This window comes from Tachyglossus aculeatus, chromosome 2, assembly GCF_015852505.1.
Source record: "Tachyglossus aculeatus isolate mTacAcu1 chromosome 2, mTacAcu1.pri, whole genome shotgun sequence".
Lineage (NCBI taxonomy): Eukaryota > Metazoa > Chordata > Mammalia > Monotremata > Tachyglossidae > Tachyglossus > Tachyglossus aculeatus.
This window is the reverse complement of record NC_052067.1, coordinates 75,506,106-75,533,903: the sequence shown is the minus strand read 5'-3', so window position 1 is coordinate 75,533,903 and position 27,798 is coordinate 75,506,106. Positions and strand designations below refer to the sequence as shown.

Genomic DNA, 27,798 nt, shown 5'->3' with positions numbered 1-27,798 from the left:
GGAATGCCTTCCTTCCTCAAATGTGCCAGACAATTACTCTCCCCACCTTCAAAGCCTTACTGAAGGCACATTTCCTCCAAGAGGCCTTCCCAGACTAAGCCCCATTTTTCCTCATCTCCCACTCCCTTTTGTGTCACCCTAACTTGCTCCCTTTGCTCTTTCCCCCCTCCCTACTCCATAGCACTTATGTGTATATATGTAATTTTATTTATTGAAATTGATGTCTGTTTATTTGTATTGATGTCAGTTCCCCCTCAGACTGTGAGCTCATTGTGAGCAGGGGTTGTCACTCTTTGTTACCATATTGTACTTTTTCAAGTGCTTAGTACAGTGCTCTGCACACAGTAAGCACTCAATAAATACCATTGAATGAATTGAATAAATGAATGAGGGGACAGAAACTGTGTCCACCCTGATTATCGGTATCAATCCATATTCTTAGTTCAGTGCGTGACACTCATTAAGTGCTTAACAAGTACCATAAAAGAAACAAAACAAGATAATAAAAAAAAAACAGGAGAGGAGAGAGTCATGAAACTTGTTAGACAATGTTTCTAGGAGAAGGGGTCGTCCACATTGACAAAGGTCAGGGTGACACTGAGCCACCAGGGGGAGGAGAAGGAAATTTATTACTCTATTACTAGTACATATTTACTGTTTATTTTGTTAATGATACGCATATAGCTTTAATCCTATTTGTTCTGACGATTTTGACACCTGTCTACATGTTTTGTTTCGTTGTCTGTCTCCCCCTTCTAGACTGTGAGCCCATTGTTGGGTAGGGACCATCTCTATATGTTACCAACTTGTACTTCCCAAGTGCTTAGTACAGTGCTCTGCACACAGTAAGTGCTCAATAAATGATTGAATGAATGAAAGGAGCATAGATCATAATTTTAAAAAATTCCCCACCCTGCCTCCTCCCCAGTTCCACCCCTTGACCATTAGGCCAGTGACTTCATCATTCAGACCACCTACACAATTGATGAGGTGCTGAATAAAGTGACCACTAATCAGTTCATCATGGAGGATTTCACCTGATACTTGGGTAGGAGCTCAAAATGCAACAGACCTTAATGTTTCAGTTTCCTGATTCTCTTTGCTAAGTTCCTTTGCTTCACAGTGGGAGCAATGTGTTAAATTAAAATGTTTGCTGGCTTCATAGTGGAGTGATCTGTTACTCTATCCCAACAACTTAAGTTTTGCATTGATGTGGTAATTGTGACTGAGCATTTTTTTTCTTTTCTGTGCAGTCCAGTCACCTTACTTCAATTTGTCATGCAGAAGCTGTATTGTATTTAGCCACACTAATATAGACCTAAAGATCTAGGTAAAACAAGACTGAGTTTCAAGGCTGGAAACTGTACTGTAGAAATCCATTGTTGCTGTGTATGCCTTGCCAATTTGTTGTAGTACCAGTTCAGATGGCACTGCTGAAACTGTTCAAGAAGTTGAATGGGCAATTTGTGGCACATTTTGTCAGAAGGAGGATTTACTGACTTTTAGTCTTTTTTTTGTCTGACAATCAGTCAAGCATAGTTACTGAGTGGTTACTGTGTGTAGAGCACTTTACTGAACATTTGGGAAAGTACAATAAAATAGGTAGGTGTAGTCCCTGCTCTCAAGGAGTCTACAATCTAGTAGCAGCTTATCTCTATCAGAGTAATGCTTTTGTAGTGACTTTGAGGTTGGAACCAAAATGCAAGGTGAATTAGAGTCACAGATAATTGAACCTGAGGTAATGCAGGGATATATTTCTATTATTTTTCTGCTTCCCCCAGATGCATTTTTTTTTTTACCAATTCCAAATGGCAAAGATGTTGCTTCTCTAATCATGTGAGTCCTCATTCTATTCCCTCTCCTAACACTATGAACATCCAGGCATACCATTTAGCACTGATAATTTTGCAATTTTACGCCCTTTTTCCAAACTAATTGCAAGCAAATAGAGTAGTGAAAGGCTTCAACCTATTAGGATGCAAAATCTGGATTATACCGGACATTGCACCCAACTCCTGGAACAATTTCTTCAGCTTCAACTATAACTTCCCGCAACATACATGGCAAGACCAGATTGCCAATACGGCAGCTGAGTACCTTAGCATTTAAGCAGTATTTGCTGTTTCATATTTCCTGTGCTCAACTTGTATGAAGATGGTGTGGTGAATAGTATCCAGGCATGCAAACTATTGATGTTTGCTGATCTGAGAGGGGAAAGCAGGGTCAGCACAGAACTGCTTTATAGGAACTCTGACACATGACTGGGGACTGCTAGAGAAAAACAATTTGACAGACTAGCCAGGCATTGCAGTGGCTTATTTGAATAGAATCACCAGGAAGAAAAAGAATCTGAAAGACAAAGGAGCAAACAGTATCAGGATTTGCTGAAAACAGCTAAAATTGTAAATTTTAGGTTCATATTTAGAAATAATTCAGTAATTACAATTTGCTATATACTAAAAATGTATGAAAACACCATCTTTAGGACTAGACAGACATTAATTTCGACATAATCCTGATGAACAGTTCTGAATCATCTGATGGGAAAATGGGGACTGGAAGACATGCATGAAAAGGGGGAAAATGAACAGGCTAATATCAACAAGTCAGAAACAACAGCCAGGGTAAAGGTAGCAGTTCATTATGCTCTGCATACAGTAAGTGCTCAATAAATATCATTAACTAATTTTGTTTATATGTGCATTTTGGGGCAGATACTTTCATTTGTGTCTGTCCTAGCTCATAAACTCTACTAAGACCCATGAGGACATTTATTTCATGTGGTTTGCTCAGTGTCCAGCATAAAGAAGTCTGGATTTTTTTAAGGTATTTGCTAAATACTACATGCCATGCGCTGTACTAAGTGCTGGAGTAGATACAGGATAATCAGGTTGGACACAGTCCATATCCCATATGGAGCTAGCAGTCTTCAGAGAGGGGGAGAACAGGTTTTTAACACCTATTTTACAGATGAGGAAACGGAGGTGCAGAGACGTCAAGTCACTTGCCCAAGGTCACACAGCAGACAGGTGGAGTAGCTAAGATTAAATGCAAGTCCTCTGATTCCCAGGTCTGTGCTCTTTTTGCTAGGCCACGCTGCTTCCTTCTGATGGAGAAGAAATAGCTTGGGCCCAATGGTTCTCAAAGGATATTTGTTTTGTTGCCATTGCATCCTCTCTATTTTTGCAATCATGTTTTCTTAAAATTAGGTCAGTATTAATAAATTATTTTCAAAGCTATCTGAGTTAATAAGAACTTAATACAAGCTGAAAAATGAAATTTTCAAGTGTAACTCATTGTTTTTTATCCTTTTGTTACTGCACCAAAATTAATGGGTGGACACCTGCTCCAGTATTTAAAAAAAATTTTGAAGTATCGAAGAATAGAAAGTTTGTCATTTGGAACTGTATTGTTGATTATTTGCTCAGTGGTCAGTTGAATCTCTCTGAAAGAATATGTTAGCATCTGCACTGAGGAGGTCAAGTATCATTTTTCTATCTACATTCAGTGATCTACATGATCACATAGACTTTTATTTGGCTTTCCACTTTGCTTTTGCTCCCGTCCATTTTTTTTTTTTTTTACAAAGAGTAACAAGTGTTTGGATTTAAGTACTGAATTCCTTTATAACTTAGAAAAAAGATATCTTTTTGACCAAATCTTGATCATTTTTGCCTAAAGTTTTTGTGCCAAACAATAATGAAATCTTTGAGAGACTGGACTGAATGCCTTACACATAATTCAGTTATTCATTTTAAAAGTCTTTTAGCATTTCAAATTCTGTTCCATTGCATGAAACAATAGTGGAAGGAGCCTAGTTTAAAAAGCAAGGACCTAAGTTCTAATACCAGCTTTGACATTTGCCTGCTATGTGACCTTGGACAAATCATTTTAATTATCTCTATGCCTCAGTTTCCTAATCTTTAAAATGGGGATTAAATACCTGTTCTCCCTCCCTCTTAGACTGTGAGCCCCACATGGGACAGGGTCTGTCTCTGACCTGATTATCTCCCATAGCTTAATACAGGACTTCACACACAGTAATCACTTAGTAAATAGCACAGTTATTATTGTTGTTGTTATTATTATTACTACTTCTAAAACTGCCTTCTTGACAGTTAAAATTTGCTTGAACCCTGGCTTATTTAATATCTGCTTTAGGTAGAATTTTGCCTTCAGTGTCCACATTGCTACCTGTTAGTTTGCAAGGAAATTCAGGATATGGATTTCAGGCCTTGCCTCTTCTTGGAGCCATCATTTAATCAGATTTTCTATTTACCTGCAGAGTGTAACTAAATCAAATGGGGCTGTATTAAGTTCATTGAAGGTATTGCATGTGTATCCTTTTCATTCATTCATTCAATCATATTGATTGAGCGCTTACTGTGTGCAGAGCACTGTACTAAGTGCTTGGGAAGTACAATCCATTGTCATTAATCTATGAAAATAGCTTGAAATCAGGGATTAGGAGGCTAAGGAGCTAGTAATTCCTTTGTATTTCAAAACATTATATTTTGTAACTTCTTTGAAATTTCATATCGAATAGAAGTGTCTTCCATAGTGGTGTAATTTCTATTGTATTTGAGTTGAAGCTTTAGATTTTAGCATGCAAATAATTTATTCATGTTGTTCTTCATTTGGGATGGACAAGAATGACTAAACACAATGGCTGCCCTCAAGGATTTTACAATCTAGAGGAAAGGATTGACACTAAAATAAATTTCAGGTTGGGGGAAACAACAAAGTTTAAAGACATATGCACAAATGCTACAGGAGATGAACAGGGTTCAGACCCAAGTGTTTAGTTCACATGGAAGCATTAGGATGGTAGTAGATGGAAAGTTGAGAGATTAATAAGGAATGGACTCTGGGGGTAGTTGTATTTTCAAAAGACTTTGAAGATGGGAGAGCAGGGGCCTGCTGGTTATGAAAGGGGAACAAGACTCAGGAAGGGGAATGTGAGTATGGAATAGGAGTGGGATAGATGAGAACATGAAAGTACAGTGCCCGGCACATAGCGCTTAACAAATACCATCATTATTACTGCAAAGAGTAGAGTAGTTTAGAATTGAAACATTGGAAAGGATCGTGGATTAGTAAGGGGAAGAGAGCTGATTGAGGGTCTTAAAGCCAGGACCCTTAAGTCCTTGCATTGTTATTGCTAAAATATTTGCCTGTCAATTTAGTTTCTGCCATAATAAATTGTAATTATTATCATTGTTATTACCACTACTAATTAGCATAGATAATGTTCACTTATTCGCATGGCTTAGGGGAAAGAGCACGGGCTTGGGAGTCAGAGGTCATGGGTTCTAATCCCAGCTCCGCCACTGTAAACTGTGTGATTTTGGGCAAGCCACTTAATTCTCTGTGCCTCAATTACCTCATCTGTAAAATGGAGATTAAGACTGTGAGCCCTACGTGGGACAACCTGATTACCTTGTATCCCTCCCCATTGCTTAGAACAGTGCTTGGTACATAGTAAGCACTTAACAAATACCATTATTATTATTATTGCTAGGTGCAGAGCACTGTACCAAGTGCTTGGGAGAGTCCAATATAACAGAAATGAAGATGTTTTATAAATGTAAAACTGTAAAAGTGTTCCATGGAACTAGGAAAGAATATTGCACGTTAAGGATAGCATAGTAGATTTGCAAATATTGTAAATTAATGCTCCCACTCTCTGTTAGGTATTTGAAAGGCTTACCTTGCAGCAGAAGAATCAGTCAGCTGTTAATCTTGCTGATTCTTCCTCCAAAAAATATTCAAATCTGCTCCTTCCTTTTCACCTAAATAGCCATAAGCCTGGCTCCAGCTCTCCTCATAATACGGTATTAGTGTCTTTATAGGCCTTCCTGTCTCCAGCCTCTTCCCGCTTCAGTCCATAACTCCACACAGCTAAGTCATTGCAAAGCTTTACTCAGCACTCTCCCCTCCACTCCTCAACTCAACTCATCACCCTCTGCATCAAACAAAACCTCCTCATGACTGTCTTCAAGGCTCTTCTCCATGTTACGTCAGCTCTTTTCACCTACTATTTCCCAGTTCATACTCTTCCATCTCCCTAAACTCATCTTCTAACTGAGCCCTGGTTGTCATTATCCTTATTATGCTATTAAATGCTTTCCATAGGCTAAATTATTGGGAAGATATTGTCAGATCTGACATAGGTTCTGTCTCAAATAGGGCTGGCAGTCTGAGGGGCAGGGAGAACAGGTATTTCATCACCAATTTAAAGATAAAGAAACTGAAATTAAGAGAAGCTGTGATTTGCCCAAAGTCACACAGCACACTAGAGGCAGAGATGAGATTAATACCCACGCCTTTTGACTCCTAGTTCTATGCCCTTCCTACTAAGCTATGCTGCCTCCCCCAGATCACCCAACCCCAGCACCTTTCTCACATTCTTCACCTGCTTGAAATTTATCTAGTGAAGCATTTAGAGAAATTCTCTAAAATTTATTTAGAGAAGGAGCATGGCTCAGTGGAAAGAGCCTGGGCTTGGGAGTCAGAGGTCATGGGTTCTAATCCTGACTCCACCTTGTCTGCTGTATGACCATGGGCAAGTCACTTAACTTTTCTGGGCCTCATTTCCCTCATCTGTAAAATGGGGATTAAAACTGTGAGCCCCACGTGAGACAACCTGATTATCTTGTACCTACCCCAGTGTTTAGAGCAGTGCTTAGCATATAGTAAGTACTTAACAAATGCCATCATTATTATTATTATCTCTCCTTCCACTTCCCCAAGTCTGTCAGATCTCAGCCAGTTTTGAAGTTCTTCCAAAATCCCACCTCCTCCTGTAAACCGTCTTGAATTAATCCCTGACATCCTGAGTCTTATCAGTCCCCAAACCATCCTTATCACTGACACATTTATAGCCATCTTCATCATTTTTATATGTTTGTATAGTCAACTGTGTTCAGGATTCAATTGTTTATTCTGATATTTCATCCTAGAATTTTTTGTTCTAAATCCTACCTAATCCTTGTTCTTCACACTGCTCCTTCCAATTGTTAATATTTTTTATATCTGTGACCCCCTACTGATTGTAAGGGGACAGAGCACAGGCCTGAAAAGCTAAAAACCTGAGTTCTAATCCCAGTTCCTCAAGCTGCTAGCTGTGTAAACTTGAGCAATTTATTTAACTTCTTTGTGCTTCAGTTCCTCTTCTGTAAAAGATGGAAATTAAATAACTACCCAAGAACTGTGTCTAGCCTAATTATCTTTTATCTATCCCAGCGCTCAGAATATAAAAAGCACCTAAGTATCATTCTTATTATTCTTTTTATTATTATTATTGTTGTTATTATTTAGGTGGGAAGGGGTGCTCTCCTACTGTTTAGTTTCAAATGTATTAGAATGATGTGTTGCCCACAATAGGTTCCCTCTAAGCCATTGCTACTACTCAGAGATAAATATCAACAAACACATAGAAATCTCTTTTGTCCAGTACTGATTACATATCAAGCAGTCAACCAGTCATATTTATTGAATGCGTACTGTGTGCAGAGCACTGTATTCATTCAATCGTACTTATCAAGAACTTACTGTGTGCAGAGCACTGTAATAATGATGGTATTTGTTAAGCACTTACTATGTGCAAAGCACTGTTCTAAGCACTGAAGAGGTCCTGCTGGGATTTGAACCCAGGATCTTCTGTTCTAAGTGATTAGCACTGTACTAAGTGCTTAGCAGCATTTGGGAGAGTGCAGTATACCAGATTTGGTAGACATGTTCCCTACCCACCAGGAGTTTGCAGTCTAGAGGGCAAGCAGTTATTTAAATAAAAATAAAGGTGAACATATTTGAGAAACAGTAAAGTAATGTTTGTGCTAATAAAACCTTCCAGCTTTGCTTCTTGGGTTTAATCAGTAGAGACCCCTGAAATCATGAATAGGTGTAAATCTATTCTACCAATAAAATGATGATTTGCTAACTGGGATTTGCTATTTTAGAGAGGATTTAGTTCAAACCCAGTAGTATTTATTTTTATGATAGGTGACGATTAGGCAAATTGAACTTGTTCCTGCTCTATTTTGAAACATCCTTACATTAATCTTAAGCTTAAATTCTAGGTTTGCAAATGGATATAAGGTTAAGCACTTTCAGATAACGATTATGTTCTCCCACAGTCAGTTTATCTGACTTTATAAACTTTCAGTCTCTGCCACTTGCCTGTTGAGTGACCTTGGGCAAGTCACATAACTTCTCTGTGCTTCAGTTACTCCATCTTTAAAATGGTGATTGAAACTCTGAGCCTTATGTGGGACGGAGACTGTGTCCATCCTGATTATCTTGCCTGGCACATAGTCAGTGCTTAACAGGTACCATTCAAAAACTAACAGTGCTTGGCACATAGTAAATGCTTAACAAGTACCATAATTATTATTACCAAAATAAATAATAATAATGGTACTTTTTAAGAACTTACTAGAGCTGTACTAAATGCTGGAATACATACAAGATTTTCAGGTCGGACACGTGGGACTCGGTCTAAGTAGGAGGGAATAGGATTTAATTCCCATTTTACAGATAACGAAACTGAGACAGGAGATAAGTGACTTGCCCCGGTCAATCAATCAATCATATTTATGAGCACTTGATCTTCTGACTCTCAGACTTGTGCTTTATCGACTAGGCTGCTTCTCACTAGGCCACCCTGTGTGTAAAAGAATACCTTGACCTTCATTATGACTTTGTTCGTCTTCTAACCACAGAGTATGGTAAAAACAAGTCTCCTACCGTGCCAGATATTCAGGGTTGAAAGCTGCTAAAACACATTTCTTTATCCCTGGGGTTTTGCAATTTCTTTCCTGAATGAATAATAAAACACATGCTTGTGGGCCAGGGAAGCTAAAACCATTCCTAGAGGGAACACAGATATTACTCTCTAGCTTGCGAAAGGCCCAGTGAATATCAAAGTATCATGTGGTTTCTGAAAATTTCAGGCATTCAACTCATGCACCATTGCTCATACAGAATGGCCTTCCTGTTGCTTGTATCAGTATGGTGCCTCTCTCTAGAAGCCCAAAATCCTTTACACGCTTTTAACATCTAATCAATCCGAGCAAATCTCTTTGATGTCAGAAAAAGATAGTGGGTTTTTTATGGTATTAGTTAAAAGCTTACTGTGTGCCAAGCACTGGGGTAGATATAAGCTAATCAGGTTGGACACAGCCCCTGTCCCACTTGTGGTTCAAAATCTTAATCCCCATTTTATGGGTGAGGTAACTGAGGCTCAGAGAAGTTAAATGACTTGACCACACACCAGCCATAGGCAGAGCTGAGATAGTGTTTTATCTATTCAACTGATAGGACAAAGAGACAGGCACTGGCTTATGCCTGGCCACAGTGCTACTGAGTGGTTCGGCTGCTTGACCCGTGTGACTTAACTTCTCTGGGCCTCAGCTACCTCATCTGCAAAATGGGAATTAAGACTTAGAATGACAAATGGGACAGGGACCGGCACCAACCTGATTAGCTTGTATCTACCCCAACGCATAGTACGGCGCCAGGCACATAGTAAGGGCTTTAAAAATACCAGAAAAAAGAGGAGAGATAAATGTAGAAACTATTATTTCTGTGATTCTATCCAATTATTTATTACATAGGCATTATCTGTACGAATGTTTATTTTAAAAGTGTTTTAAGCTATTGAATTCATTTTAAGCGAGGATGTTCTGGAAAGATGGTTTTATTTTTAATTGTAAATTCCAATAGCAATTCTTCATGTGCAATTTAGGAAACAGCCAGTTTTTGAAAATGTGCTATTTCCTTCCTTTAAATTGAAGTAGGGCTCTTTTCTTTTTGTACTTTCTTCACTTCCCTCCTTCCCTAATCTCCAAAATGATTTTGTATATTTATTTTTGCTTTGACTGATGCTTCATATTATTAAATGTGTTAATCGTAATGTGCTAGTTCTTCTAGACTGTGAGCCCATTGTTGGGTAGGGATCGTCTCTATATGTTGCCGACTAGTACTTCCCAAGCACTTAGTACAGTGATCTGCACATAGTAAGCGCTCAATAAATACGATTGGATGAATGAATGTTAATTGTGCTAACTGTTGATTTAGTAGCCCTTCTACCTTGTCCACCCTTCACTTTCTCTTTCATTTTTGTTTGTTCCAACAGTTCTGGGCTGTGCCTTCTGCAGAGTCGTGCTCTCTAAACCAGCTGGGACCTTTACCTCTCCATGCTATCCCAACGACTACCCCAACAGCCAGGCGTGCAGGTGGACCCTGCGAGCCCCCGCCGGTTACATCATTCGAATAACGTTTCATGATTTTGACATTGAAGAAGCCCCTAACTGCATTTATGATTCACTGTCCCTCGACAATGGAGAAAGCCAAACCAAATTTTGTGGTGCCACTGCCAAAGGTTTAACGTTCAACTCCAGTGGAAATGAGATGCATGTGTCTTTTACAAGCGACTTCAGTATCCAAAAGAAAGGCTTCAATGCCAGCTACACAAGAGGTATGTTGTCCAACGAAGATGTCCACCTTCTACATGAATTTAACACATTTATATTGAGTAGGCTTTGAAATAGAAAAGCTGACATGCCTTTTGGGGCGTATGTAAATTATTGGAAATGGAACTAAAAGACCTAGGCAAGATTTGGTTAATCAAAATTTGCAGGGTATTCCTACTGAAAAATTTGAAAATTTAGGAATGGAAACCTTTCATTGTAAGCAAAGGCCCAAAACTTTATTCTTTTGGGTTATGACTAAAATGTAGATTCAGAGGTTTCTGGGGATACATTTGGCTCCCACTCTGTAGATGTTAATTATTAGCAATTAGGTTTTTGAAGTTCTAATAGTTTTACTTCCAATTTCAGGATATTTCTAGCTACTTTTATTCAGTATTTAAAGTATTACATTTTGCAAAATTGCATCAAGATGTAAGTTCTGAAATTAGTTAATGAATTATAGTAATGAAGGATTATAGGACAACAAGTTATGCTAAAATAATTTTAAACATTAGTATAGTCATGGAGCTGTTTCAATAGGGATGACTAGATAAAGTATCAACTTTTTTCTCAATTGGGTTTATTAATCAAAAAGTTTTTATTTCTCCTATTTTTCAATTCCTGAATTGATTGTTTCTATTCTACCCTGTATGCCTTGCAATAAAATACTAGTTTACTGAAAAATAGGTGTGTACAGATTGCACTGGAGAAATCACTTTACTGTTAACTGGATTTCTTCATTTTAAACTAATATCAATGGAATGTGTTTAATGTCTTCATACTGAATAGTTGAGTCATATCCTGTGATGGGCAGGGAAGACAATGGCTAAGATGGAGAAGCAGTATGGTGTAGTAGATAGTGCACAGACGAGGGAGTCCAAAGGTCATGGATGCTAATTCTGGTCCTGCCACTTCTTTGTTGTGAGGCCTTGGACAAGTCGCTTAACTTCTCTCTGCCTCAGTAACCTCATCTGTAAAATGGGGATTGAGACTGTGAGCCCATGAGGGACAGGTACTGTGTACACCCTGATGTGCTTGTATCCACCCCAGAGCTTCATACAGTGTCTGGCACATAGTAGGTCCTTAACAAATCCCATTATTATTATTATTATTATTGTTATTGTAATAACGATGGTATTTAAGCGCTATGTGCCAAGCACTGTTCTAAGCGCTGGGAGAGATACAAGGAAATCAGGTTGTCCCACATGGGGCTCACAGTCTTAATCCCCCTTTTACAGATGAGGTCACTGAGGCAGAGAGAAGTCAAGTGACTTGCCCAAAGTCACACAGCTGATCAGTGGCAGAGCTGGGATTAGAACCCATGACCTCTGACTCCCGAGCCTGGGCTCTTTCCACTATGTCACACTGAAGAAGAAGAGAAAGTAACAGTACTGTGTCAAAGGGAGAGCAGCATGGTGACCAGTGAGAGATACAGCTATAGCGGAGTCTCTACCAAACACTCTTGCTATTTAACCAGTGGTATTTACTGAGTGCTTACTGGGTGCACAGCACTGTACTAAGTGCTTGGGAGAATACAACAAAGTTGGTATACCCATTGCCTGCCCACAGAGTTTACAGTCTAGAGGGGGAGACAGACATTAAACTAAATTACAGATATGTTAGCAAGTGCTGTGGGTTCATTCATTCATTCATTCAATTGTATTTATTGAGTGCTTACTGTGTGCAGAGCACTGTACTAAGCACTTGGGAAGTACAAGTTGGCAACATATAGAGATGGTCTCTACCCAACAGTGGGCTCACAGTCTAGAAGGGGGAGACAGAGAACAAAACCAAACATATTAACAGAATAAAATAAATAGAATAAATATGTACAAGTAAAATAAATAAATAAATAGAGTAATAAATATGTACAAACATATATACAGGTGCTGTGGGGAAGGGAAGGAGGTAAGGCGGGGGGGATGGAGAAGGGGAGGAAGGGGAGAGGAAGGAGGCACTTAGATGCCAAAAAACAAATAAAACAACAACAACAAAAAACAATAGGGATGACTAGGGTAGAGAGTGGAGTGATTATCAAGTGGAGAAGCAGCATGGTGTCATGGATAGAGCATGGGCGTGGGAGTCAGAAGGCTATGGGTTCTAATCCTGACTCTGCCGCTTGTCTGCTGTGTAGCCTTGGGAAAGTCACTTAACTTCTCTATGTCCCAGTTACCTCATCTGTAGAATGGGGACTGAGACTGTGAGCCAAACTTGGGACAGGGACTGTGTCCACCCCAATTTGCTTGTATCCACCCCAGCACTGAGAACAGTGCCTGGCACATAGCACATAACAAATACCATAGCTATTATTATTATTATCATTTTCATAGTGTACAACAGATTGAAGTGCATGGGCGATGCAGAAGGGAAGGAACAGGGGAAATCAGGGCTTAGGGAAGGCCTCTTGGACAAGATGCAATTTTAATAAGACTTAGAAGATGGGGAGAGTCACGGTCTGTCATATGTTAAAGAGGAGGAAGTTACAGGCTAGACGGAGGATGTAGGCAAGAGGTCAGCAATGAGACAGATGATATCGAGGTCCAGTGAGTAGGTCAGTGTTAGAGGAGTGAAACATGCAAGCTGAGCTGTAGTAGAGGAAGTCAGTGAGGTATGGTAGTGGGGGAAAGCAATTCCTTTCCTAAGCATTATCTACCCATCTTTCTCCCAATCCTTCTGATGCTGCTGGGTATGGCTATATGGATTCTATTTTCATCAGTATTCCAGGCTGTGTTTCCTTATGGCAAGATGAAATTCAGAGTTGAGGAGTTATTTGGGTAGTTCAGCAGCCCATAAGACATCATTCTAAACAATATGAGTACTCATTTCCTAATGCATGGAAAATAGTGCCATCACTAAAATAAACACCTACTATTAAGGGGTGGGGGATGGGGGAATAACCAAGGAGTTTTTTCTGAATTATTTAGTATCGATAACTAAATCACTCAACTTTCCACTTCCCCCTAAATGCTATTTCATTCATAGAATGCCCTCTAATCACCCACTGAGGAAAATTAGAAGATTCTTGATTTCAGTCCCAAAAGAACGGAAAAAAAAATAGTGCCTGAAAATCACTAGACAGTGACATTTGGCTTACAGTCACAGTGGAATCTATTTTTCCCTTAATGCTCATATAGTGTGATTTGGTTACTGTGAAATAAAGGATTCTTTTAGTCTCCTACCAAAATATGCTCCTTGTTGACATTTGGACACTGGCAGTTTTATGTATCATGTGTAAGCACTTGTACCAAATTTCTGCTTTTAAATCTCGTACCTAATTCACTGCTCTCCCACATACACATAATTCTTCCAATGACCTAAAATTTTCCCTCTTTGAGAAGTTGTAATGTTTGAAGCTTCTAATAGCTGTAAGCCTCTACTAACTGTAGATGGTCAGTGTTGTTATAGTAAAATTGAGAAGGGAATTAACTTGACCCAGTTTAGACTTTCATTTATCTATCAGCAATTCTAATTTTGGACCCATTCTGTGGAATCAGTTAAATAATATTTTCACAGATATACATTATATAGCCTTCAATCAGTCAATCAATTTTGCGTGCAGAGCAGTAAACTTAATACTTGGGAAAGTACAATACAAAAGAGTTGATAGACATCATCCCTACCCACAAGAGATACAGTTTACAGGAGGCAGACATTAAATAAATTACAAATAGGGCAAATAGTGTATAAGGGTATGTATTTAAATGCTCAGGGGCTGGAGTATTGAAGTGTTTACCCAATTCTGATTCGGTTTAGATAAGATTACATATTTTCAATTGTTTTTTGATTAAACTAAATACCCTATCTTTTTCCATGCACCAAGCAGAGCACTGAAAGTGAAATGGAATTTATGAGGACATGCAAATAAGATGTGACAAGATGAAATATACATTGTAGTTTTAATTGCTTTAAGGCAGGGACAAAACCTTTGAATTCCATTGCATACTGATTTTATTGCACACAAACAAAAGAAAGCACAACAATAACATATTGAAATTGAAATCTAGTATAGCAACACTAGTTTGTAAGCTCCTCGTGGGCAGGGAAAGTGTCTGTTTATTGTTGTACTCTCCCAAGCACTTAATTCAGTGGTCTGCGCACAGTAAGTGCTCAATAGATACAATGAATGAAAATGAAGGAATGGTTACCAAAGCTTTAGCTACTACCAGTGGTTCCTGGCCAGTCAACATCTAACTTGCTGTGTCTTTAAAAGCTGTAGCATAAGGCCTGGTGAAATCACCTTGGAGGAGAAGGAAGGCTGTGGGGATCCTGGGAGAGGTCATTAGTATTAATAATAGTATGTGCTCATTGTTTGTCGAGTAGTGTTCTAAGCTCTGGGTAACATATCATCATCATCATTATCAATTGTATTTATTGAGCGCTTACTGTGTGCAGAGCACTGTACTAAGCACTTGGGAAGTACAAGTTGGCAACATATAGTGACAGTCCCTACCCAACAGTGGGCTCACAGTCTAAAAATCTAAATATCAGGTACACAGTCCCTGTACTTCACTGGGCTCAACGTCGATGAAGGAGGCAGAAAAGGTATTTCATCCTCATTTTACAACTGAGCAAACTGAGGCATAGAAAAGTTGAGTGATTATCTGAGATCACACAGTCGTCAAGTGGCAGATCCAGAATTAGAACTCAGGTCTTCAGTCTTTTAGGTGGGCCTGTGCCCTTTCAGCTAGGCTATGCCTCCCTTCCAAGGCCCCATATTGTGGCAGCTCTTCTACTGCAGTGAAACAAGGCTAGCAGAAGGATCAAAATGTCTCCTGAGTTATTTAAACTGAAACCTGATCCTTCCCCTCCGTCATGTAGCCTGAATCTGCAACCTCTAAGCATGAATTTCTTTTACTATTACTCTCTCACTCTCTCTTCCTCAACTGTAGTTGCTGTAAGTAATAATAGATTAATGATTTATATTTTATGGGCATAATGGACACATACAAACCCATATAAAAATGCCACCAAGAAGTGAGGAAATTAAATATTCACAGTTGGTGCAATATGTCTCATTTGTAACAAGCTATTTGATTTTGCATATTACTATTTTTAGGTATTTCTGTTATTTAATATTATTTTTAATGAATGCCTTGTTGACTTTTAAAGAATCACTAAACTTAAACTCTGCACAACTTTAGTTTAAAGCACTATAACAGCATATTATAGGGATAAATATCCAATTTCCAGTCTTAAGAAAAGTAGTGCCTCACATGTCTAGGATTCAGAAGAATTAGGCAATGAGTCTGAGAAATGTATTATTTTTTTTCAACATTCTTTCCCTGTTTGGTGTCTTTGGAATCCGTATGTAGTGGAGGGATTATGACCATATTTGATTCAGATAGAGGTTTCCATTCATTTTATTAATAGAGGAAAAAGAGGAATAAGGTTAAAGGAAGGCATTAGTAAATGTGAGCAGGGAAAATCCGAATTTTGCCAACAGAATAGGAATCTTTTTTGTGTGTGGTGTTCCTTTTTTGTCTAAATTTGGATTCCAAAGTTTACTTCTAGTATTCTGTTAAACTCAGTAGCTACATCAATCAAGAGCAGGCCTTCTGCACTCATTCAAAGCTGGGGTTTATCTTTAGCTCTCAGAACATTGTCAGGTTCAGGCTAGTCTAGAGGCAATTATAGTTTGTCCTATTAGTTAAGATTGTCCTCTGCTGGGCCTATTAAGGGTCTCCTTCCTCAACAGATTTCAAATAGTTGTGAGCCCCATGTGGGATATCTACTGTGTCCAACCTGATAACTTTGTATCTACTCCAGCACTTAGAACAGTACCTGGCACATAGTAAGCACTTAGCAAATACCATAAAAAAAGGAGGTGCTTACTCCCAGGATGTGAGAGCTAAGAGGAGGATCAGAGGAAATGAATTGAAAGAGAATAGTGGCAGATAAGTATATTGTAATGGTCTGGGAGTAGGAGGGGATAATCAGTAGGAGGGAAGAGGTTTTTTTTTTGGGGGGGGGGAACAGTAATTATGTGCTTACTATATGCCAGGCACTGTACTAAGCAAAACTATTCAGGTTAGACAGAGTCCAGGTACCATATAAGTCTCACAGTCTTAATTCTCATTTTACAGATGAGGTAACTGAGGCTCAGAGAAGTTAAGTGACTTAGAGTCACATAGCAGACAAGCGCAGAACCCGGAAGATTGTTATAGATACCATTTGGAAGTAGGAAATGGTTTCCCAGGGAATAGACAAAGGCTGGATTCGGTAGATTACTAGTGTCAAATCTGTTTCTGGAAATAATCTTTTATCTTTGATCACCAATGTGTTTTGTTCTAGTTGCTGTGTCCCTGCGGAATCAAAAGGTCATTGTTCCCCAGCCTAAAGATGCTTACCTGGTGTCTGTTGCGAAAACTGTCTCCATTCCAGATCTCAGCGCATTCACTGTATGCTTCGAAGCAATCAAAAAAGGCAATAAAAGCAGTGCCTGGAAGGCCTTCAGCTACTTAGATGCTTCATCAACAGAATTACTCAGTTTTGGGAAGGCTACAAATGGCCACTTCCTGTATATCTTAGGCTCAGAGTGCTTGCTAGACAGAGGACTAGGTGTGAAATTAGATGAAGACATTTTCACAGGGTCCTTTGAGCAACTGTGCCTTCTTTGGAATAGTTCTTCAGGCTCTGTAAGTGTAAATTTCAAAAACAGATATGAAACAATACCCTGCATTTCTGCTGTTAACATGGTTCTTCCGAGGAATGGGAAATTGGTTTTGGGCTCCAACAAAAATGGAATAAACTCTTTAAATGGAGGCATTTACAACTTTCGCCTTTGGAATTTCACCATGAATTCCAAGGCCCTTTCCAACCTTAGCTGTGATGTGAAAGGGAACATTGTAGACTGGCAGAATGAGTTCTGGAGTATCCCCATCTCACTTCTGAAAGCTGAGAACAACCTAAGTTGTGGTAAGTTCTGATTATGAGAGGTTTTCCTTGTCCTCCAGAGTCATTTGGATAATGTTGTTTGTCAGCGTAAAATGTGTTGCTGTTAAAAGAAAAGGAATGCAGGCTCACATTTTCTGAACATTCCTTCTTGGTCCTGCATTAATTGAATTTGGCTATATGGGAAATTAACCATAATATGAAACAAATGCATAAAAGCTAAAAAGCCATGATGGAAAATTGTTATTTTGCTTCACATACTATTCTTGCTTAAATGAATGAAATCTGTGGTAGTGAATTGACATTTATTGTTCTGGTAAGAGCTCCAAAGTATATCATTTTATTTAAAAAAGTAACACTGCTGTTGTTCAGCATTTCATTGTAAATTCAGTAGACTGGGAACTGCTTATTTTCATGAATATTACTTGAGCTCCTGAGGGACCTTAACTCCATAACTGAGGTTTGCTTTTAGATTATAGGAAAACTAGGACAACTGGTTGTTCCACATAGTACTTTTGTTTGTTTACTGTCTGTATTTCACGTTCCAATTTTTAAGTAATAGATTGCATGTAGAAGTTCAGAAGTGGACAGCCCAAGAAAGCATTTCATGTTCCAGAGGGCCTATGAGAGAAATTGGACCACCATTCATTCTTATACAGTGTACATCTACAAATGTAAACTGTATATGTAGCCATTTATACATATCTGTACATTATTATATGACTGGCTACCCATAGTTCTTGAACATCAATCAGTCATATTTATTGAGTGCTTAGTGTGTGCAGAACACTATACTAAGGGCTTGGGAGAGTACAGTATAGCAGTATAACAGAGTTGGTGGGCATGTTCCCTGCCCACAACAAGCTTACAGCCTAGAGGGAAATAGACATTAATATAAATAAATAAATTATGCATATGTGCATAAATGCTTTGGGGCTGAGACAAGTGCACAGGAGTGGGAGAAGAGGAAATGAGGGTATAGTTTGGGAAGTCCTTGAAGGAGATGTGCCTTCAATAAGGATTTGAAGGTGGGGAGAGTAATTTCCTGTTGGATATGAAGAGAGAGGGCATTCCAGGCCAGAGGCAGGTTGTGGACAAGAGGTTGGCATTAGAAGAGTGAAGTGTGCAGGCTGGCTTATAGTAGGAGAGCAGAGAGTGATTTAAAGCACTGTTTGCTTAAAAGCCTATAGTAAGGATTCTCTGTTTAATGAGGAGGTGAATGGGCAACCACTGGAGGTTCTTGAGGAGTGGGGCTTCATCAACTCAATGTTTTTTACAGAAAAATCATCCAGGCAGCAGAATGAAATATGGATTAGAGTGGGGAGAGACAGGAAGCAGAGAGTTCAGCAAGGAGGCTGTTACAGTAATCATGACAGGATAGGATAAGTGGTTGGATGAATGTGGTAGCAGTTTGGATGGAGAGGAAAGGGTGGATGTTTGGATTTTAGCAATGTGAAGGTTGAACTGACAGGATTTAGTAACAGATTGTATATGTGGGTTGAATGAGAGAGATGAATCAAGGATACTGCCAAGGTTTTGTGTTTGTGAGACAGGAAGGATGGTGGTGCCAACTACAGTGATGAAGAAGGACAGGGTTTGTTTGGGTGGGAAGATAGGAGTTCAGTTTTAGACATATTAAGTTAGAGGTGACGGCAGGACATCCAAGTAGAGATGCCTTGAAGGCAGGAGGAAATGCAAGACTGCTGAGAGGGAGAGAGATCAGGGCTGGAGATATAGATTTGGGAATCAATTCATCAATAGTATTTATTGAGCACTTACTGGGTGCAGGACACTAACTATAGTAAGTGCTAAGGGAGAATTCAATACAACAGAGTTGGAAGATATGTTCCCTGCCCACAGCGAGCTTGATACTACAGATGGTAAAATAATAACGATATGTGTGAGAATGGTTGCGGGGACAGCACAGCCTGTCATTTTATTTTAATTAATGCTTAAATATTAATGATTAGAGGTTTGATAAAGTATAAAAAAAGTCTATTGGCTATTTACTTTTCAGATAGTTTAATTTATAGTATGCAGAGCATTTGTTTTGTCTTCTATATGCATCTCTACGGGGAAGAGGATTTAAAGCCTTGTTGGTATTATCTCACTGATATTTTGGCCACTGCTGAAGGGCCAATCACCTTATTTTCAGTAGTCATCCATATTTTGAGTCACCTAAAACAAAAATCTCCAACTTGGGGTTGCTGGGATTACAGAGGGCCATCTCCTAGGTACTAAAGTTTCTTTTGGGGAGGTAATGGGGCATCCAACTATCATCAGTCGCCCCTGCAAAACTCATGTTAACTCCCTGGGCGAAAAGAGCTATTATGGGACCACACCCATTCCCTCCCACCATTTCCCCACCTGCCCCGAAGGCCAGAGACCCCAGTTGCTTTCTGGCCTCAGTTTCTGTTTCTAGCAACCCTTCTTTTTGGAAAGCACTGTGACCTAGTGGAAAGAACATAGGCCTAGGAGTCAGAGGACCATCGTTCTAATCCTGGCACTGCTGAAGACGTTCTGATCCTTAACTGCTGTGTGACTTTGGGAAAGTCACTTCACTTCTCTGTGACAAAGTTCCCTCAGATGCATAATGGGGATTCAATTCCTGGTCTCCATCCTACTTACTCTGTGCACCTCATGTGCACCTGATTATTCTGCATCTACCCCAAGACTTATTACAGTGCTTGGCATATAGTAAGAGCTTAAAAAACACCATTATTAGTGTTAATAATATCATTTACAAGCTACTTACCTTGTAGCTTTATTTGAGATTTTATACCCCTCATTTCTGGGTTTTTTCAAGTGATTGGCTAGGAAAGGGAGTAGGGGGGAGCTCCCAAAATGGGGATTTGAGGTGTAGGAAAAGACATAGTGAAATGGATGGACACCAGTGACAGTCAAGCCTTGACTCTGAATCTGATCACTGTCTTACAACCCCAGTGTAGCATTAGCATGCTCTTTGAGTTGGAAACCTAGGTGGAGTCAGTCACCTCATAATGGTTCTGCCATTGCCATACTAGTACATCTAATAATTGCCTCAAGTACTTGGTTCCTAATTTCAGGAGGGCAATGACATATTCATTCATTCAGTCATATTTATTGAGTGCTTACTGTGTGCAGAGCACTGTTCTGAGCACTTGGGAGAGTACAATACAACAATAAACTGACACATTCCTTGCCCTCAATGAGCTTACAGTCTAGAGGAGAGGAGACAGACAACAATACAAATGAATAAATTATAGATATGTCCATAGAAAGGCAGCGTGGCTCAGTGGAAAGAGCATGGGCTTTGGAGTCAGAGTTCATGGGTTCAAATCCTGGCTCTGCCAATTGTCAGCTGTGTGGCTTTGGGAAGTCACTTAACTTCTCTGTGCCCCAGTTACCTCATCTGTAAAATGGGGATTAAGACTGTGAGCCCCCCATGGGACAATCTGGTCACCTTGTAACCTCCCCAGTGCTTAGAACAGTGCTTTGCATATAATAAGCATTTATTGAATGCCATCATTATTATTATTATAAGTGCTGTGGGGCTGGGAAGGGGGATGAGCAAAGGGAGTCAGGGTGTGGGAGAAGAGGAAAGGGGGGCTTAGTCTGGGAAGGCTCTTGGAGAAGATGTGCCTTCAATAAGGCTTTGAAGGTGGGGGAGAGTAATTGTAGGTCAGATTTAAGGAGGGATGGCATTCCAGGCCAGAGTAAGGATATGGGCTAGGGGTCAGTGGTGAGATAGGTGAAATTGAGGCACAATGAAAAGTTTAGCACTAGAGGAGTGAAGTGTGTGGGCTGGGTTGTAGTAAGAGAGTAGAGAGGTGAGGTAGGAGGGGGCAAGGTGGTGGAGTGCTTTAAAGCCAGTGGTGAGGAGTTTTTGTTTGATGCAGCAGTGGATAAGCAGCCACTGGAGTTTTTTGAGGAGTAGTTTGACATGTCCTGAATGTTTTTGTAGAAAAATGATCCCGGCAGCAGTGAAGTATGGACTGGAGTGGGAAAAGACAGGAGGCTGGGAGGTCAGCAAGCAGACTGATGCAGTAATCCAGACAGCAAAGGATGAGTGATTGTATTAACGTGGTAGCAGTTTGGACGGAGAAGAAAGTGTAGATTTTAGTGATGTTGTGAATGCGGGACCAACAGGATTTAGTGATGGATTGAATATGTGGTTGAATGAGAGATAGGAGTCAAAGATAATGCCAAAGTATGGGCTTGTGAGAAAGGAAGGATGGTGGTGCCATCTACAGTAATGGGAAAATCAGGGGGAGGACAGGGTTTGGGTGGGAAGATGAAGAGTTCCGTTTTGGACATGTTAAGCTAGAGGTGATGGGAGGACATCCCAGTAGAGATGTCTTGAAGGCAGGAGGAAATGAGAGACTGGAGAGAAGGAGAGAGATTAGGGCTGGAGATGTAGATTTGGGTATCATTCACATAGGGGTGGTAGTTGAAGCTATGGGAGTAAATGAGTTCTCCAAAGGAGTGAGTGTAGATGGAGAGTAGAAGGAGACCCAGAACTGAACCTTGAGGGATGCCCACCCTTAGGGGTGGGAGGCAGAGGAGGAGACCATGAAGGATATTGAAAATGAATGGCTAGAGAGGTAAGAGGAGAACCAGGAGAGGACAGAGTCAGTGAAGACAAGGTTGGATAACGTTTTGAGGAGAAGGGGATGGTCCACAGTGCCCAAGGGAGTTGAGAGATCAAGGAGGATTAGGATGGAATAGAGATCATTTAATGTGGTGAGAAGGAGTTCATTGGTGACCTTTGAGATGGCAGTTTCTATGGAGTGAAGAGGACGGAAGCCAGACTGGAGGGGGTCAAGGAGAGAATCAGAGGAGAGGAATTTGAAACAGCAGGTTAGAAAACTCACTCAAAGAATTTGGAGACGAATGGTAGGCGGGAGATAGGGTGATAACTGGTGGGAGCCCTGGGGTCGAGAGGGTGTTTTTAGGAATGGGGAGACATGAGCATGTTTGAGAGCAGTGGGGAAGAAGCCATTGGAGATCAAACAGTTGAAGATGGCTGTTAAGGAGGGAAGAAGGGATAGGGTGAGAGTTTTGAGAAGGTGAGAAGGAATGGGGTTTGTTGCGCAGGTGGAGAGGGTGGCTTTTGAGAGAAACCAGGAGATTTCCTCTAGAGATACTGCTGAGAAGTTTGAGTGGGGGTGGGGCAAGGAGGGGCAGGAGTGAGGAGGGGCAGGAGCAGGGACATATGTGTGGCCAGCTGAATTGCTCTCCTGTAACTTTTACAATGCTCTTTCTGACTTTCTTGAATGGCATACTAGCATCAGGCCTTGGACACATAGGAACTGGAATGTGTTTGAACAATAATGATAGGGAGGGAATTTCCTCATAGTTAATGATCAACTATGGAGGCTTAAGATCTGAGTCAATTAACTGCCAGGAAATATCTGCATAAGCGATTAGCCCTGATCCTTAAACCAAGTGAAATTTAACAAGTGAAAAGAATGCCTTATTTACTGTTTAATTTTTGTATATGCCCCTTAAATAATGTGGTTTATCTCTAAGGTACTAGCCATTTCCTAGAAACTAGTTATCAGTACAGTAATCAGTGGTGAAATTAGATTTCATTCCAACAGATTTTTCCAAGTGCATTAAATATGAGGTTTATTTCACATTCAATTCAGGCCTGAAAAGTATTAGTGTGAATTAAGAAAATAAATATGTCTTGAATTTGAAAGAAAAATGGTGGGAGTATAACAATAAATCTGTTGTTATGTTTGGATAATTTTAACATCCTTGAGGGCAGGGAGCATGTATCACACTTCTTTTAACTCTCCCAAGTGCTTAGAACAATGATCGGCACATAGTAATAATAATAATAATAATAATAATGTTGGTATTTGTTAAGCGCTTACTATGTGCAAAGCACTGTTCTAAGTGCTGGGGTAGATACAAGGTAATCAGGTTGTCTCACGTGGGACTCGCAGTCTTCATCCCCATTTTACAGATGAGGGAACTGAGGCCCAGAGAAGTGAAGTGACTTGCCCAAAGTCGCACAGCTGACAAGTGCCAGAGCTGGGATTTGAACCCACGACCTCTGACTCCAAAGCCCGTGTTCTTTCCACTGAGCCACGCTGCTTTCCCAATAAATACTATTGATTGATTGATTGATTGATCTATGAGGCAGATCAATGTACTACTGTCAGTGAACTTTATAACTGCTTCAGAGCTTGTAAGCTTATATGTCTTGCTTTCACACTTTTGAGATGTCAGAAAATATTCCCTAACATATTACTTTTATCAGCTTTACAAAAATAGTTGAATTTTTTATAGGGCTTGGCTTCCTTTTTAAAACTGTAACTTTATGTCAAAATCTATTCCTTAAATTTCCATAGATGCAGAATTTTTTTCTCTTTAGTATTTTATTGTCAACTTCATTTTACAGTGTTTGAAAATATCCGTATACATTTGGTGTTATATTAAAATTCTACACTATGATTCCTGTAAACACATTATATGATTGTTACAAACTCAACATTTCAGAGAAGTCATCCTTGATTTTCCAGAAAGAAAAAAAAAAACGGTTTTAAGCATTTGAGTTTCTCTACACTATATATTATTGTACATTATCATTTGGGGCCTTTTTTAATTTTAAGCATTTTAGTTTCTCTACACTATATATTATTTTACATTATCATTTGGGGCCTTTCTTTAAATCAACACTTTCGTTTTGAAAGCATTTATTCTTAGACCCTAATTGTGAGCCTAGAAAATAGATATTCATCTTTTTGCTTATTCAAGTAATTTATACTAGATAAGTATAAATAAGTATTGAGTCTTTAATTTTACTGCCCTCATCTCTTTGAGGGATACTTGTTTACAAGTGCCAAATATATGAAACATATGATAGTAAGTGAAAAGGAAGTCAAAAACCATTTTAGTGCCTACAATAAGGTGCCTTTTATTTTTTAAACCAGATTATAGTTAGGAATGCTGGAATGAAAACACTAGCCAAAAGGTTACCCCTGATTCTTACTTCTGACACATAACTTTCAGGGGCCCTTTCCTTTATTTCCAGAATCCAGATCCATAAGGATGGTTTTGGAGAGCCAAGTAAAGAAATTCCTTGCCATCAGTTTCAAGGACCTCAGTCAGCTCTCTTCCCACCCAGCTTCTGCATTTTGTTACTCTTGAGCCAATGTAATCACTATACTACATTACCATCTCTCTTGCTGCTAACCTCTTATTCATGCCTTCTCTTCCTCCTGAAACTCCCTTCTCTTCCTCATCTAGCAGTCCTGGAGGAAGCAAAATTTTAGGAAGGCTCTCAAGATGGGGAGAGCTGTACTGTGGAGGATTTTGAGGAAGAAGGAGTTCCAGGTTGGGGAACAGAATGAGCAAGGAGTTGGTGTCAGGATAAGAAAAATTCCCACAGGAAGCTTTCAGGAAAGAAGTGGGGCACTCTAGGAAAGAGAAGAGCCACAAATATCTGTGGAGGGAATTCTCCAGAAAAGGAAGAGGGCAATAAAATCCCTGCAAATGCACAAGACATAGCATGTGCGAATACCCATAAACCCCTATCTCATCAGATTTATAATATTTTCAGATGAAGGGCACAAAATTGGGTAGAACTCTCAAATATCTTTAAAATTCTATGAATGTCCTGAAATTCATTTGGTGTCCTTAAGTTCCTAGTACAAGAAGTCTTGTCTGCCACTGTCTGCAGTGTGACCTTGGCAACTCAACTTATCTGTGCCTCAATTACCTCATCTGTAAAGTATGGATTAAGACTGTGATTCCATGTGGGACAGGAACTGTGTCCAACCTGATTAGCTCACAACTACCCCACCTCATCGTACACTGTCTGGCACATAGTCAGATCACTGGTCTTTTCAGTCTGGGTTACTTTCTCTGATGGTGACGACAGGATTTACAGAGGGACAGAAGAGTAGCTCCTTTACTCCCATGCAGATGATCTTTATTATTAGTATTGATAATAATAATTGTGGTATTAAGGGCTTACTATGTCCCAACCACTGTGCTTAACACTGGAATATATACAAGATAATCATGTCAGTTATAATTTTTGTCCCAAATGGGACTCAAGTTCTAAGGGGGAGGGAGAACTGGAATTTATTCCCCTTTTTTACAGTTTTCAGAGGCCGAATCTGGAGGGATAAAATCCAATTTGAAAATGCTTTCTTTCCCCACTATCTTCCTCCCTTCTCTTCTACACACATTTTTATTTTTTGGACTGATTTAGAAAGTGGGTTCAGGATGATACCAATGTAGAAACAGGAGGAGATTCCAGGCTGTCTACCATCTCCGTTATGTTTCATTCTCCCAAGGGCTTAGTACAGTGCTCTGCATACAGTAAGCACTCAATAAATCTGATTGGTTGATTGATCGATTGATCGGAACACCAGAGTAGGGCAGGTATATGTCTCCTAGAGCCAATGTTGCTAGGTGAAACATCAAGTTTCCTCAGTGATGAGATGCAGGGGATATTGAGCTTAAATAGGCTGTTTTCCTCAGTTTGATGACTGTTTATTTTCTTTGTTTGAGATTAGTGAATTTAAGTAACTGCCCTGTACAAATGTTCCTTGCTTTGGTGTGTAAATAGATGACACCCTATGATTTATCTTTAAGGATATATACTCCTATTGAAAAGGTCAGAGTTGCAATAAGCCAAGGCTTTTGTCTTTTATAGTAGACAAAGTTTTCTAGTTTGCAGACTGTACCTGCCATTTTATTTACAATTCTCTAATGGGTTTTCAATTCAGCCCTGATTTAGCTGAACACCACAAGTGCCTGATCTCCTACAAGAACTACTTAATTGCTTGTGGGTGACTCTTAATTTCTTTGCATTTACTGAATCAATTATGATTAAATGATCCCTTAGGTCTTGGTGGGTATCCAAAAAATTTGTGTAACAGACACTGTCACTTGCAAAGAATGAACCAACAACTAGTTGTTAAAATATCTAAATGATTTTCAATATTGATATTGGCCATCGAAAACTGCTCTCTAGGAAAATGATCTTGTTAAACTGTGGACTAATTTCAGGGTCTAAATTCCCCACTGAACTTTCAAGCAAAAATTCTATGAGTTGCTAAGTGGAGGAGAAGAGTGACAATCGGAGCAGCGAGTAATTAGTGGACTTTAGTACTAGGTCTTGATTTGTAGCTCAAACTGTATCCTCTGACCTGCCCTGAAGGGCTTGGGAAAGGCATTCATCCTGCTACTTCCAGGAGATGGGAAAAATCAACCAAAAAGATCTGGATGGGTCAGTGGGGGAAGTTCTGGGTGGGTAGCCATAGATAAATCAGTCATATTCATTGAATGCTTACTACGTGCAGAGCACTGTGCTAATGTACAGTGTAACAGCATTGGTAAGCACACTTTCCCTGTCCACAAGGAGCTCACAGTCTAGAAGGGTAGCTCAGGGAAGCCAGGATCCACCATAGCCACTGAGGGTGGATCAAAAGCTGGAAGAACCAGAGGAAGGTACAGAGTTGTGGGGGTCCCTGCTAATAATGAGAAGCAGTGTGGCTTAGTGGAACCAGCACGGGCTTGGGAGTCCAAGGATGTGGGTTCTAATCCTAGTTATGCCACTTGTCTGCTGTGTGACCTTAGGCAAGTCACTTAACTTCTCTGTGCCTCGGTTACCTCATCTGTAAAATGGAGATTAAAAGTGTGAGCCCCACGTGGGACAACCTAATTACCCTGTATCTACCGCAGCACTTCAAGCAATGCTAAATGCAGTGATTAAGAAATACCATAAATATTATTATTAATAATAATAATATTATAATGCAGGAACTCTTCTGCCTCAACCTCAACCCCGATAGTTTTCCAGTTCCTCTCACACACTTCCCTGATAATGATCCCAGTTCGGGATGGGCAAACTTTCAGAAAGTTAGGGCCTATGAAAATACAGTTTCCAGGATGGGGCTTCTTGTTCCACCTGATTAAATACACCTATGCTGTGTTCCAAGGTGTTTGCCTTCAATGTAACTGTGTTTCCAGATGGAATTGATTGGGGAACTGTTGCCTTTCTCTGAGCCCCTTTTCTAATTTTGTCATATCACCGCTTTATTCCCATCCTCTGTTGGCCAGATAAAAATAAGGTTATAACAATAAGTGTTTAGTCTTGCAACCTAGAACATATTTAGCTTCTTTATGCCTGTAACACTAGGTTGTTCTCCATCTTTTACAGTTAGTTACATTTTACAGGTTTTACATTTCTTGGGAGAAGTTGTGATCTGTGATGAAATAACCTCATTTTTAAGGTTTAAGAAGTAGCATGGCATAATGAATACGCGGGCCTGTGAGTTTGAAGGTCATGGGTTCTAATCCCAGCTCTGCCACAGGTCTGCTGTGTGACCTTGGGCAAGTCACTTGCTTCTTGTGCCTCAGTTACCTCATCTGTAAAATGGGGATTGAGACTCTGAGCCCCATATAGGGCAGGGACTGTGTCCAACCCCAT

General features: G+C 39.8%; 1 protein-coding gene across 5 annotated transcripts in view; it reads left to right on the top strand.

Moving 5' to 3' along the window:
- Positions 1–27,798, top strand: part of ADGRG6 (adhesion G protein-coupled receptor G6) — a 180,876-nt gene that overhangs the window by 83,394 nt on the left and 69,684 nt on the right. For 3 of the 5 annotated variants that reach the window (XM_038766790.1, XM_038766789.1, XM_038766791.1), the window contains exons 3-4: positions 10,139–10,480; positions 16,764–17,387. In XM_038766790.1, the coding sequence (XP_038622718.1) occupies positions 10,139–10,480; positions 16,764–17,387 (966 nt within the window). The remainder of the gene's footprint in view (positions 1–10,138; positions 10,481–16,763; positions 17,388–27,798) is intronic. The other 2 variants (XM_038766793.1, XM_038766792.1) reach the window with 1 other exon arrangement.